This window comes from Nelumbo nucifera, chromosome 1 (assembly GCF_055504915.1).
Source record: "Nelumbo nucifera cultivar China Antique chromosome 1, China Antique-T2T, whole genome shotgun sequence".
Taxonomy (NCBI): domain Eukaryota; kingdom Viridiplantae; phylum Streptophyta; class Magnoliopsida; order Proteales; family Nelumbonaceae; genus Nelumbo; species Nelumbo nucifera.
Genome location: NC_142649.1, coordinates 164,441,553 through 164,456,217, shown reverse-complemented (window position 1 = coordinate 164,456,217; position 14,665 = coordinate 164,441,553). Strand labels below are relative to the sequence as shown.

Here is a 14,665-nt window from a genome sequence, read left to right as displayed (position 1 = left end):
AACAACAAAAATTCTAAAATGAATAGTAAAGAAAGAAAGATAAAAAAGAAAAGTATATCACAGAATATAACACAAACGCTTCTTACCATGTCTATAATAATGAGGAAGCTTTGCATCGGAGGTCACCTCTAATAAAACCAATATTACATTATACTCAGTTGTAATAATAAATTCAAGACAGCCTAATACGGTTAACCTTTATTTTCTTCTGGTCACGGAGACGATGGCATTAGTATGTTTAGTCTCCTCCTTGGACATGCGATTAGCCAGGATCTCTCTGATCCTCCAAAATACTTGTTCCATTAAAGCCTCCCCAAAGTGATCAACAAGCAATGGTTCTGCTGCAGCTCTCATGTATCTGGCTACGATGTTTGCACCTCTTAGCTTGTCAACTTCGTTATTACCGGGTTTGTCTTCAGGATTCCAGTGTACCTCAAAAGTTTCTAGTCTATCAATGTTAAAGGATCCCTCTCTTCCTATCACAGTCTTTATTTCGCTTGGAGATGGTGTATACAGGGGCAGATTAAATGTGTCCACTTTCTCCTCTTCAATTAATCCCTACATAATAAATCAAAAAAGCAGATTATAAATAGGGAAAAAAAAATATATAACCTAGGGTTCGATTATGATATAAATAGGGAAAAAAATATATAACCAATCAACTAAGTGATAATCAATCAGATGGAATTCATAAAAGTGATGAAGAGTTGTTTCTTCTTTGTAAACAAGATGATAAGTAGGGGAGATATTCCCAAATGCACGATTATATGTGCATGTTGAGCGCCAATTTGATCTCTTTGAAAACATGTACTTTTTAATTAAAAATAAGGGATAAAAGGCTGGAATGTGCCCAAACCCTCCTTTTTCCCTTTCACTTCTTTTCTTTCTCCTCCTCGTCATCATCTTTTTAGTTCATCATTAACTTAGCTAGTTGGACAGTGACATATCTCCTCACAATTCCAGATGAAAGTGTAACTATTATGTTACTAAAATCTGTTTACTCTATCGATTATTCATTTACCCAGATGGCTAAAACACCAACCCTGTGCCAACCCACCATGCTGCCTTACATTGGGAGCATATCCCTTGTCAATCATGGGGAGATGTTCTCAATGTACGGCTACAACGACTGGTTGGGAAGTTGTTACCACTATGTGTTGGCAGTTGATCCCAACTCGTCCCTTTTAATGGATTATTGTTTTTTATCCAGGTGGGATAAAACATAATTTTCACTTTTTTTTTATTTAAATGGCATCTTGGATTGGTTCAAATGGTTCAGTTACTTATAATTAGTGGGATGGAAAAGCCATTTCTCATCATCATTGTCATTATCGAGGTTTTTAAAATTAGACCGAACAAGGAACTGTTCTGGGGTCCGGTGAACGGTCCAATCGTCCGGTCCGAGTGAATGACCCATTATGACAAAAAAATATTATAAACAAAAACAAAAAACGGCCAAAAACCATTGTCCAGGTTAACGGTTCAATTGTTCGAGCGCCTGAGTCAGCGGTTCGCTGATCAAATCAACGGTTTTTTAGCAGAACCGGACCCCAGATTTTCTAGTCCAACCATCAAATCCGATTTTGAATACACTGGTTATTATTATATTTAATCTAAGTAGACATGGAGCTGATGAGTTCCACTCCTATTACAATAGTGAAAATTGTCTAGTTGGATGTTGACTCGAACGATCGAACCATCATTGACCCGAATAGTCGGACCGTTCAACCCAGAAACCATTTAGGAAACCAATTCTGTTTCACCCTTAACCCGTTCTTGGGCCAAAACCCATTAACTTGGTCAAGGAACCACTAACCAGAGTGATCGAACTGTCAAACCGTTTGACCCAGACAACGGTTTGCATTTTAATAAAATGCATAGGAGATTGAGAGATTGAGAGCAAGGTTTTAAAAACTGACCCAAAAACCGAACCGTTGTGGCTACCAGTTTTTAATTCAACAGTTCAATCATCCGAGTCGAATGATTATGACAGTTTGAATAGATTGGCATATTAGCGTTTCATTACTCTTAGTCTTTTAAAAGAAAAAACATACATGTGATTGTCGGTTGAGAAAGAAAGAAAGAAAATAAGGAAAGAAAAAAAGAAATCAACAAAGAAAAAAAAGGAAAGGAGAGAAAGTGCAGCGGCAACTGTATTGATGTGACTACGACACTGTTGCAGTAAAAGGGTGAAAGATTCAAAATACAATTATACATTTGGCTTTGAAGGCCTAGATTTTAGTCTTGCACTACGACACTGTTGTAGTAAAAGGAACTCTTCTCTTTTATAATAGGAGAAAAATTCATTTCCCCATCAAAGTTCAAAGTTCATTTGTAGCTTTAAAGAAGTCTGTTTTTATATTCTTACCTCATAAACCATGCTATTGAGCGCCTGCGCCAGCAGCTCCCACATATAACAACACTCTTTACTGGAGGGATCTTGGCTCCTCCTACCCAGAAGTGTTAAGATCATACGTCCTCCTGGAACCATCTCTTCTGAGCGTGACTTAAGAAACACTGAAAAGTCTCTTTCAAATTGCTCCAAGTATGCTTTGAAAACGCTTGGAGGGCTTGTTTTCGCCATATAAATGTTCCTCTTATTACCTTCTACCCCTTCAGGAACCTGTCATCATATCTGCTTAGTCTATTCATATTGAAGTAATGCGTAGTGTTTTGTCAATTGTGCCAACTGAACTGAACGTCTAAACAAATCAAAGTTACGTTGCTTACCCGAGACAAATAATGTAGACTATATGAAGAATGAACAAAGTGAAGGCTCTGGCTTGGGAACAGCCTACCATAGAAAGAACCAGGAACTCCAAATATAAAACATGGCCCAGAATCTTTTCCTGGGTCGTCTTGCCTCAATTTCTTGTACAAGTCTGGCAAGGATCTGAAAATAGTATTGAAGTCATTCCCTGGAAGGTCATTCAAGAACACCTTAAACTCTGGGGAGGGACAACCCGTCTCGCCGTATTTGGTGCGGATGAGATTGATAAGGTCAGAGACCACCGACAAGGTATTGGGTCCGGAGGCACAACCCAAGTCTGCAATCCCAAGGCTTTTGGGCAAAGTGGTCGTTGAACAGAGATTGAATATGGCCTCTGCAGTTATGGGCTTGGTCATGGAAATGACCTTTCCCTGCACAACACAAAAGTTTCAGTGAACCAAACTAATAAACCTCTTACTCTTTGATATGATGGAAATTAATTAAGAAGGTAGCTAGCTATCAACTATATATCACTTGCTTTGAGCAAATTAAATCAAAGAACCTCTGTAGATGATGGTATTAGTTGGATGGGGATATATACCTGGAGAGATGAATTACAGGCGTAACTGGTTTCTCCAATCCCTCCATTCATGTGCAGAACTTCAACCACCTCCATGGCTTTGTCTTGGATATTTTTTTGTCACTCCAACTTAATTACAGTACTATTAATGTCCGACTTTGTGTGGAGGAAGATTGGACGGCATGTATTCTTATAGCCGCTGGCGCTGAGAAATGTATGGCCATGGATAAATGATAGAGTTTATCTTTCAATGAAAAACTCTATCACTTATCCCCCATTAACCATTCCACGAAACCCACGTGGAATTATTAACTCGCTAACCAATAATATTAGTAACTAGTCTGACACGCCTAATTATTAACACGCCTGACACGCCTAACCGCAAACATTAGGCGTATTGCTGACAGTGATATTAGTAATTCCGAGTTGGCATTTGTTAAGATGTCATTCATTGTCGATGTATACCATCCCTAGCAACACATCACATCAAGTCATGTTTTATTTTAATACCTAGCTGAAACCTTCTTGCTATCTAGGTATTCATCCCTGTTAGACAGTTTTGTATGCCATTAGCTTCAATCAGAATGATGTACTTTATGAGTTTATTGTAAATGAATAAAGATACATATTTGATTTATGTTCCCTTGGTATGTTTCTATGTAATACCCTTAAACTGGACACTTAATGAGACTCGTGTTAGTTTAGAATGTTCACAGCCAGTGGGTCGGTCTAGGGAGACCTATCCTGACAAGGCTGACACTGTGGTGCCACCAAGTCGGTTGGGGTGGCCTGTCTCAGCTACCAGGGTGAGACCGTAGGCACATACAGTGTAGGATTAATTGAATCTTTGAACTGGACCAGATTTCCAGTATTGCCCTGGACCTTGGAGATTGATGGGCAAAACTGGAAAGTTACACCCGACCCCTAGACTCGATTATGATACTACACTAGGTGTCGGATTGGGCTGTCTTTGATGTACCAATCAGTGAGATCCTTAGCGGGGGTCAAAACCTGGGTATGTTGGGACAGTCCGAGAATTCATCTGAGTGGGTGATCATAGTGACAGGATCAGCCCCTTTGTCGGACAAAGGTAATGATCGGGGATGCACTCTCACTGATGGAAACCAAGACTGTCGGCAGCCGATTTCAACCGTTGAGATTTGTTTTGCAAAATATATTTTATATAAGATATAAAAGTATATATGTATGGTTTCTAAATTGTTTGCGAGAAGGTTTTATATCCCGGGATCCATATAAGTGGAGAGTGCAACACTGTTCCTTGCAGCCGAAGGAGAGGTCCTCTCTTGTCGGGCAGTCTATGATCATTATGGGCTGAGAGGTTAAGTGTAAGACCATTGAGGTTAATACCTGATGGGCTAATCTTGCATCTGCCCACAGTCCCTGGGTGTTACAAGGTGGCTTGGCCCAGGGACCTCTTAGGGTAAGTGTTGGGCCCGTAGAGCCCATTTGATGGGTTTCAGGGGGTGCATTGTCTTTAACAGTGTATTCGGCCAGGCCTTGTAACAAAGGCTGGGCCGAACCCATGTGGCTGATGTGTAGATCAATGCTTGGGTCCCACGCCATACAAGGAAGCCCAACTGGGCAGCAGTTAAGAGGGTTAAGTGAGCACATAAGCTTAATGGGCCTAAAGCCCATTTCGAACTGGGCTGCTTATTTAGTTAATAAAGGGGCGAAATCTGAAGTGGATCAGCTAAGAGGATTGGGCTTAGACCCTATCCACTTAGAGAGTCCAAGATCTAAATAAGATTTAGATCTGGAAACCTCCTAATCAGATTAGGAGATAGCTGATCTGATCTCCAGATAAGATAAGGATTATCCCTTATCACTTAAAGGGACTTCTAAACCAAATATGATTTGGATTAGCAACTCCTAATCTGATTAGGAGCTGATCCCTTTAAGACTATAAAAGAAGAAGGGGGCGGCAGCCTTTAGAGACACAATACACACAGATCATCAGGTTTCTTTGGTGCTGAAATCTAGAAGAGAGAATTCTGCTCCCTGCAAATACTCTCTTGCCGCCTCCCCGTTCTTGCCGCCCTGCTTTCCAGTTCGATCTCCACTTGTGGGAGAAGTCAAGATTGGATCTTGACATCAGTCCTTTGAGAAAGGATTGAAAGGAAGCTGTGCTCACGTGCCATCTTGCTGATTCTTGCGAAGGACAGAGTTCTTGGAGAAGAACACTGCTGATTCTGCTCCACATTCACTGCGCCATCTTCAGTGGGAGTAGTCTTTGGATCATTCCTTGGGCGAGAACACCTTCGTTGGGAGATATTACTTCTCCGTATCAGGTATAATCCTTCCCACTTCTTTTGGTTCAGATCTGGTTCAGTTTATGGTTCAGAATTGATCCTTGAAAATATGATTTTCTAAATGGGGAATACGATTCCCAGTTGAAGGGAGAGAAAAATTTTTGAAATTCGCCCCTTATTCCGCAATCTTTTGGGCGTCCATAGGATGGATCTCTCATCCCTTCAATCCCTTAATTAGAAAAAGGAAAAGTCAGACTTTTCAATACCTAGCTCAAAGGGTGGAGAGCAAAGCAAATGGGTGGAGAAGAGTTGTACTATCCCAAGCCGAAAAGGAAGTATTGATCAAATCAGTCGTCATTGCTTTGCCGGTTTACTACATGTATAGTGTGGAAAATGAAAAAAAAAAATTAAGATGGATCAGTGGAATCAGATTTGCAAAAATAAATTAAGGGTAAAATACAAAAACCTCCCCTGAAGTTTTTGACAATCATAAAAACCTCTCTTATAGTTTCATTTTAACAAATATTGATGTTGTGCGATCCGGTCACTCCTATCTGGCACTCGCGTGGCTCCTGAGAGGTACCTGAGACAAGAGGAAAGAGGAAGAGCTCCCGGGGGGGTTTCCCGGCGGGAACGCTCCGATGATTAAGTCAGTACTGTGCGCAAGAAGAGAAGGGAAATGAAAGGCTAAGAGTGAAGGTTGCGCAAGTGATTCAAAGATAACTTGTTCCTTGAGAATGATCCCCTTATAATCGAATTTCATTGCTTCAGGCCCTCTGACTTCTGACAGGGCAGGTATAACCGCCACAGTCAGCCTGCCACAGCCGTTACAGGCAAGATTGAGGTGGCACGCGTGGAGCCGTCGTTGCAGGGTACGTGCCTGTCAAGCGCGAGACACCTTTCTGAAGGTGACAGGCGTGGCGCTATCTAACGAGGGACATGTCTGCTCTCCACAGATTTGTCGAGTACAGCGGTCGAGCGGGAAGCTTTCCTGTGGTATACCGAACTGCCCTTCCGTGAATCACCCTGAGCTGGGCTGTCTCTTGAATGACGAGCTGCCTGTAGCAGGTTATGCCGAGCTGGCTGACCCGAGGTGTCCATGCCTCGGGGTGTCCAGAGATGGATCGGTGCGTTCTTGCCTGGGAGTGGCCCGAGGTCCATTGGGGGGAGCTCGGGCCTTAAGAGAGGTCAGGACGTCCCGAACTCGGGATGTCCCGAAGTGCCTTAACCCCGGGGAGGAGGTGCGGGTAAGGCAGCTCCCGACGAGTAGTTTACCCGCCGAGTTTCCGAGCTGTACTCGGTGGGACTTTCCCTCTGAGTTGTGTTCACGCTCGTTGCGCTGTCATGCTGAGTCACTATTTGAGCAAGGTCACGCCCACGTGTACCCGTGCTGCGAGATCGGGCCAAATCACCCTCCATCAATTGCCCCCCACTCCCTGTGCAGGCGACGATGACCCAGCGTGGGGAGGTCATGACACGCCGGGTGGATTTGGCATTGGTCATCATGCCGCTTTGTCGCGTGCTCCGTCCAGCTGGACCGGTTTAGCGCCCGGTTTGACCAAAAAAGGACTCGAGTCGCGTCTGGATTACACGCGGATCTCACGCGATTTGGACTTCGCGGACGTCAAAAACGCTCTAAACCGCTTTCGTCTCGAGGAACCCACAGCTATGGCCATTTTCTTTGCCACAAAGTTCTTGTCATCAGTGTTTGAGCTCGCGCCAGGGGTCTCTTAGCTCGGGTCTTCCAGTTCGTCTTGTTCTCCTAGTCTGGTTGCGTTTCTTTTGGTGAGTCCTCCTGAGCTTCCTTCCCTTTTTCAATTTGTTTCTTCCCTCTAGTCTACTATGTCGTCTAGCGTAGACAGCCTCATCGATGAGCCCAAGGTAGGCACCTCGGCTCGGGGTGGCTCCTCTGCTGCTCAGCCATACGAAGTTCGGGTGGCTTCGGGTCATCTGGCGTCCGCCTCCCACCGAAGTCGGGAGCCAGATTAGTTCGGCCCTTCTATAATGACCTCGGAGAGGCTTCAGAACCTCATACAGAGGTTCCGCCTCCCTAAGGAATATCCGTATAGCCTTCCCACCGGCAACTTCCCATGGGAGCACGGTCCTAACGAGATCGTGATCTTCAGGGAGCAACTGATAGTCGGGCTCCGACTTCCTCTTCACCCTTGGATCATTGAGGTGTTGGTACACTTCAACATTACCCTGGACCAACTCCACCCAAACTCCATACGAAATATGGTGGGGTCCATCTCTCTTTGCTTTGACCGTTCCCTCTCCCTAGATTTAGATATTCTCTGCACCATTTTGGCCATAAAGAAGAGCGCTTTGGGTGCTCTCCCCGGGCACAGGCGATTCTACAACCTGTCCCCCCACCCGGGTTTTAAACTCATGCACAAGCTCCCGAGCAAAGTCCAAGCTTGGAAGCGGGACTACTTCGTAGTCCAGAGCAGTACGGGGTGGCCCTTCCCCACCGATTGGAGAATAGCCATTCAAGACCTCGGTGTCATCCTAGACGGGAAGACCAAGAAGGTGCTCCAGTCACTGGCTCAGCTCGGGTTGGATTATAAAGACTTCACTTCTAAGGAGAAGTTCGTCCAGGCGAGCTTGATGTTTACTTCGGCTTTCTATTCGTATGTTTACTTCGGGTTACTGATGTCATGTTTTGGTGCAGGTCCCATGGAGGCAGAGAGAATAGACAACCAGAAGCTCTTCCGCTAGATGAAGAGAAAGAAACGCGTAGCCAAGAAGGTGCGCGTTGAGTCCCCGCGAGCTTTAGTCGAGGCCTAACCTCCACAGACTTCATCTCCGGGCCCCGAGGTGGCTGCGAAGCCTGTCAATGATTTGGAAGGAGAGGCGGTGCCTCGGGGGCCCGAGGTGGTAGCGGAGCCTGCTGTTAGGCCGACCGAACCTCTGCCAAGCCTACTGAGCCTGCTGCTGAGGCTCGTGCTGCAGAGGCTTCTGCCGGGGCTCGTTCTGCCGAGGTGGCCGCCGAGGCCCCTGAGAGTTCCACTCACGACGTGGAGATGACGGCATCCAGCTCGGAGGGCCTGGGGAGTCAAACTGTTCTGAACCCTCAACGTAGCTTGGAGAAGAGTAAGCTGGCTGCGTACCCGGGGGAGGTCAGTGAGTGGGCTGATCTCACTCCTGGGCAGCTCGGTGCCCGAGCTGCCCCCCATACTATGGTGGTGAGCCCCTTCTTTCTTCTTCTTCTTCTTCTTTTTTGGTTTCCCTTTTGCAGGTGAACACCGTCATTCGCGCCTTGACTCTTCAATCAGATCGGCACCTGAGGCGGGCTCTGGAGGCTGAGAAGTCATTCCCTGGAATTTCTTGTACAAGTCTGGCAAGGATCTGAAAATAGTATTGAAGTCATTCCCTGGAGGGTCATTCAAAAACACCTTAAACTCTGGGGAGGGACAACCCGTCTCGCCGTATTTGGTGCGGATGAGATTGATAAGGTCAGAGACCACCGACAAGGTATTGGGTCCGGAGGCACAACCCAAGTCTGCAATCCCAAGGCTTTTGGGCAAAGTGGTCGTTGAACAGAGATTGAATATGGCCTCTGCAGTTATGGGCTTGGTCATGGAAATGACCTTTCCCTGCACAACACAAAAGTTTCAGTGAACCAAACTAATAAACCTCTTACTCTTTGATATGATGGAAATTAATTAAGAAGGTAGCTAGCTATCAACTATATATCACTTGCTTTGAGCAAATTAAATCAAAGAACCTCTGTAGATGATGGTATTAGTTGGATGGGGATATATACCTGGAGAGATGAATTACAGGCGTAACTGGTTTCTCCAATCCCTCCATTCATGTGCAGAACTTCAACCACCTCCATGGCTTTGTCTTGAATATTTGTGTTTTTTTTTTTGTCACTCCAACTTAACTACAGTACTATTAATGTCCGACTTTGTGTGGAGGAAGATTGGACGGCATGTATTCTTATAGCCGCTGGCGCTGAGAAATGTATGGCCATGGATAAATGATGGAGTTTATCTTTCAATGATAAACTCTATCATTTATCCCCCATTAACCATTCCACGAAACCCACGTGGAATTATTAACTCGCTAACCAATAATATTAGTAACTAGTCTGACACGCCTAACCGCAAACATTAGGCGTATTGCTGACAGTGATATTAGTAATTCCGAGTTGGCATTTGTTAAGATGTCATTCATTGTCGATGTATACCATCGCTAGCAACACATCACATCAAGTCATGTTTTATTTTAATACCTAGCTGAAACCTTCTTGCTATCCAGGTATTCATCCCTTAATTAGAAAAAGGAAAAGTCAGACTTTTCAATACCAAGCTCAAAGGGAGGAGAGCAAAGCAAATGGGTGGAGAAGAGTTGTACTATCTCAAGCCGAAAAGGAAGTATTGATCTAATCAGTCGTCATTGCTTTGCCGGTTTACTACATGTATAGTGTGGAAAATGAAAAAAAAAAATTAAGATGGATCAGTGGACTCAGATTTGCAAAAATAAATTAAGGGTAAAATACAAAAACCTCCCCTGAAGTTTTTGACAATCATAAAAACCTCTCTTATAGTTTCATTTTAACAAATATTGATGTTGTGCGATCCGGTCACTCCTATCTGGCACTCGCGTGGCTCCTGAGAGGTACCTGAGACAAGAGGAAAGAGGAAGAGCTCCCGGGGGGGTTTCCCGGCGGGAACGCTCCAATGATTAAGTCAGTACTGTGCGCAAGAAGAGAAGGGAAATGAAAGGCTAAGAGTGAAGGTTGCGCAAGTGATTCAAAGATAACTTGTTCCTTGAGAATGATCCCCTTATAATCGAATTTCATTGCTTCAGGCCCTCTGACTTCTGACAGGGCAGGTATAACCGCCACAGTCAGCCTGCCACAGCCGTTACAGGCAAGACTGAGGTGGCACGCGTGGAGCCGTCGTTGCTGGGTACGTGCCTGTCAAGCGCGAGACACCTTTCTGAAGGGGACAGGCGTGGCGCTATCTGACGAGGGACATGTCTGCTCTCCACGGATTTGTCGAGTACAGCGGTCGAGCGGGAAGCTTTCCTGTGGTATACCGAACTGCCCTTCTGTGAATCACCCTGAGCTGGGCTGTCTCTTGAATGACGAGCTGCCTGTAGCAGGTTATGCCGAGCTGGCTGACCCGAGGTGTCCATGCTCGGGGTGTCCAGAGATGGATCGGTGCGTTCTTGCCTGGGAGTGGCCCGAGGTCCATTGGGGGGAGCTCGGGCCTTAAGAGAGGTCAGGACGTCCCGAACTCGGGACGTCCCGAAGTGCCTTAACCCCGGGGAGGAGGTGCGGGTAAGGCAGCTCCCGACGAGTAGTTTACCCGCCGAGTTTCCGAGTTGTACTCAGTGGGACTTTCCCTCCGAGTTGTGTTCACGCTCGTTGCGCTGTCATGCTGAGTCACTATTTGAGCAAGGTCACGCCCACGTGTACCCGTGCTGCGAGATCGGGCCAAATCACCCTCCATCAATTGCCCCCCACTCCCTGTGCTGGCGGCGATGACCCAGCGTGGGGAGGTCATGACACGCCGGGTGGATTTGGCATTGGTCATCATGCCGCTTTGTCGCGTGCTCCGTCCAGCTGGACCGGTTTAGCGCCCGGTTTGACCAAAAAAGGACTCGAGTCGCGTCTGGATTACACGCGGATCTCACGCGATTTGGACTTCGCGGACGTCAGAAACGCTCTAAACCGCTTTCGCCTCGAGGAACCCGCAGCTATGGCCATTTTCTTTGCCACAAAGTTCTTGTCATCAGTGTTTGAGCTCGCGCCAGGGGTCTCTTAGCTCGGGTCTTCCAGTTCGTCTTGTTCTCCTAGTCTGGTTGCGTTTCTTTTGGTGAGTCCTCCTGAGCTTCCTTCCCTTTTTCAATTTGTTTCTTCCCTCTAGTCTGCTATGTCGTCTAGCGTAGACAGCCTCATCGACGAGCCCGAGGTAGGCACCTCGGCTCGGGGTGGCTCCTCTGCTGCTCAGCCATCCGAAGTTCGGGTGGCTTCGGGTCATCTGGCGTCCGCCTCCCACCGAGGTCGGGAGCCAGATTAGTTCGGCCCTTCTATAATGACCTCGGAGAGGCTTCAGAACCTCATACAGTGGTTCCGCCTCCCTAAGGAATATCCGTATAGCCTTCCCACCGGCAACTTCCCATGGGAGCACGGTCCTAACGAGATCGTGATCTTCAGGGAGCAACTGATAGCCGGGCTCCGACTTCCTCTTCACCCTTGGATCATTGAGGTGTTGGTACACTTCAACATTACCCTGGACCAACTCCACCCAAACTCCATACGAAATATGGTGGGGTCCATCTCTCTTTGCTTTGACCGTTCCCTCTCCCTAGATTTAGATATTCTCTGCACCATTTTGGCCATAAAGAAGAGCGCTTCGGGTGCTCTCCTCGGGCACAGGCGATTCTACAACCTGTCCCCCCACCCGGGTTTTAAACTCATGCACAAGCTCCCGAGCAAAGTCCAAGCTTGGAAGCGGGACTACTTCGTAGTCCAGAGCAGTACGGGGTGGCCCTTCCCCACCGATTGGAGAATAGCCATTCAAGACCTCGGTGTCATCCTAGACGGGAAGACCAAGAAGGTGCTCCAGTCACTGGCTCAGCTCGGGTTGGATTATAAAGACTTCACTTCTAAGGAGAAGTTCGTCCAGACGAGCTTGATGTTTACTTCGGGTTACTGATGTCATGTTTTGGTGCAGGTCCCATGGAGGCAGAGAGAATAGACAACCAGAAGCTCTTCCGCTAGATGAAGAGAAAGAAACGCGTAGCCAAGAAGGTGCGCGTTGAGTCCCCGCGAGCTATAGCCGAGGCCTAACCTCCACAGACTTCAGCTCCGGGCCCCGAGGTGGCAGCGAAGCCTGTCAATGATTTGGAAGGAGAGGCGGTGCCTCGGGGGCCCGAGGTGGTAGCGGAGCCTGCTGTTAGGCCGACCGAACCTCTGCCAAGCCTACTGAGCCTGCTGCTGAGGCTCGTGCTGCAGAGGCTGCTTCCGGGGCTCGTTCTGCCGAGGTGGCCATCGAGGCCCCTGAGAGTTCCACTCACGACGTGGAGATGACGGCATCCAGCTCGGAGGGCCTGGGGAGTCAAACTGTTCTGAACCCTCAACGTAGCTTGGAGAAGAGTAAGCTGGCTGCGTACCCGGGGGAGGTCAGTGAGTGGGCTGATCTCACTCCTGGGCAGCTCGGTGCCCGAGCTGCCACCCATACTATGGTGGTGAGTCCCTTCTTTCTTCTTCTTCTTCTTCTTTTTTGGTTTCCCTTTTGCAGGTGAACACCGCCATTCGCGCCTTGACTCTTCAATCAGATTGGCACCTGAGACTGCAATCTTCGATGGTGCTCTTGAGGAGGCCAAGACTCAGGCCGTCATTGACTACGTCAACTCTTCAAAGTTTGACGACGTGATGGCGAAGGCCTATCGTAAGGGCTTCATGTTTAGTCTGTGGCTAATCAGGCATCTCTACCCCGACCTGGATACGAGAACCATCACTACTTCGCGGATCACTGACGACATCGTGCATCAGTCCAAAGATGATTCAGATTCTGAAGATGAGGCAGAGGATGCTAGCCTAGTTACTGCCCCCGAGGAGGTCCCTAACAGAGGCGGCGAGCTTCCAAAGTAGTTTGCTCCCGTATTTGTAAACTTAATCTTCCCCCTTTTTCTCTCTTGTAACCAAGACGTTCCTTAATGGAGTTTATGTAATAGATCTTCTGCAATGAAAAGATTTTTTCTTTTTGCCAAAAGTTTGTGCAATTTATTTTGTCAAAGTGGTCATTCGCACCGAGCAGTTAGCCTACCGTATTGAACTTCCGAAGTGGGTGTTCCTTAGTCAGCCATCGTGGTCCCGAACTGTTTATTAGGGGTAGCCTTGTGTATGTCGGGGTGAGGGATATAGTAGGGTGCATGCCCGACCTGTCTGCACCCGAGGTAGTTTGCTGTCAGTTGTCCTTATGGGTTTAAATCTCCGCATGCCAGGGCGGACTATTTGTTGAAAGGTTCGTGCCTGAGCCGTCTGCACCTCAGGCGCTGCAAGTACTTAGTTCGTGCTGATGAGGTAACTTGGCTTTGTATGCAGCCGAGGTTTCTTCATTAGCTTGGCATTTCAGCCCTTAGGCTGGAGGAGTGGCCTGTGGCCTACTCTCGGAGCCTGCCCATGCCATAGAGGCAACTGGGTCCTGTTGTGCCGAGGTCATATCAGCTCGGTATTCTGGCCCTTAGGCTTTGGGAGTGGCTTGTGGTCTACTCAATTCTTACAGATAGTATTGTCTTAAGTTGACAATATTCCATGCGCAAGGTACTTGTTTCCCTTCGAGGGTCTCGAGCTCGTAAGTTCCTTCCCCGAGCACTCGTTTCACTCGGTAGGGGCCTTCCCAGTTGGACCCGAGCTTGCCCGCGCCGGGCTCAGGTACCATAACTTTACAAAGGACCAGGTCTACAACGCGGAGGTTCCGCCTCCTGACCCTGGCGTTATAGTACCGAGCTACTCTCTACTGGTAGGCTGCGGTCCTGATGTACGCGAGGTCCCTTACTTTGTCAAGTAGGTCAAGGTTGGTACGTAGCTCATCTTCGTTTGTTTGATCATTGTATGCTTCTAATTATAGTGTAGGTACTTCGATCTCTAGGGGGATCACTACTTCGGTGTCGTAGGTGAGATTGAAGGGTGTTTCTCCCGTGGCGATCTTTTCCGTGGTCCGGTATGCCCATAGAATGCTGGGTAGCTCATCTGCCCACAACCCTTTAGCTCGGTCCAGCCGAGCCTTCAGTCCTCGGAGGATGGCTCAGTTCGTGACTTCTGCCTGACCGTTTGCTTGAGGGTGTGCGACTGAAGTAAAATTCTGTCAGATTCCCATTCTTGGCACCAGTCTTGGAATTTGATGTCCTCGAACTGCTTTCCGTTGTCAAAAATCAATACCCGAGGTAACCCAAAACAACACACGATGTTCTTCCAAAAGAAGTTTTGGATGTTCCGGGCTGTGATCTTTACAAGGGGTTCAGCTTCTACCCACTTGGTGAAGTAGTCCATTGCTACTACAAAGAACTTCCTCCCACCCATTGCTGGCGGGAATGGACCGAGTAGATCGATGCCCCATTGTGCAAAGGGCCACGGGCTGGTGA

The 14,665-nt window shown here is 47.3% G+C and overlaps 1 protein-coding gene and 1 pseudogene across 1 annotated transcript; both read right to left on the bottom strand.

Annotated features, from left to right (window-relative positions):
* Window positions 1-67: 67 nt before the first annotated feature.
* On the bottom strand, window positions 68-9,480 carry LOC104612427 (S-adenosyl-L-methionine:benzoic acid/salicylic acid carboxyl methyltransferase 2-like). Its single transcript, XM_088895079.1, has 5 exons — window positions 9,327-9,480; window positions 3,312-9,156; window positions 2,731-3,141; window positions 2,369-2,623; window positions 68-558 (listed from the first exon to the last, which is right to left on the bottom strand). Exons 2-5 carry the CDS (start codon window positions 3,384-3,386, stop codon window positions 199-201), a joined length of 1,101 nt encoding a protein of 366 aa, XP_088751205.1. The 5' UTR covers window positions 3,387-9,156; window positions 9,327-9,480; the 3' UTR covers window positions 68-198.
* On the bottom strand, window positions 8,809-9,401 carry LOC148804100 (putative jasmonic acid carboxyl methyltransferase 2 pseudogene; annotated as a pseudogene).
* Window positions 9,481-14,665: the final 5,185 nt, after the last annotated feature.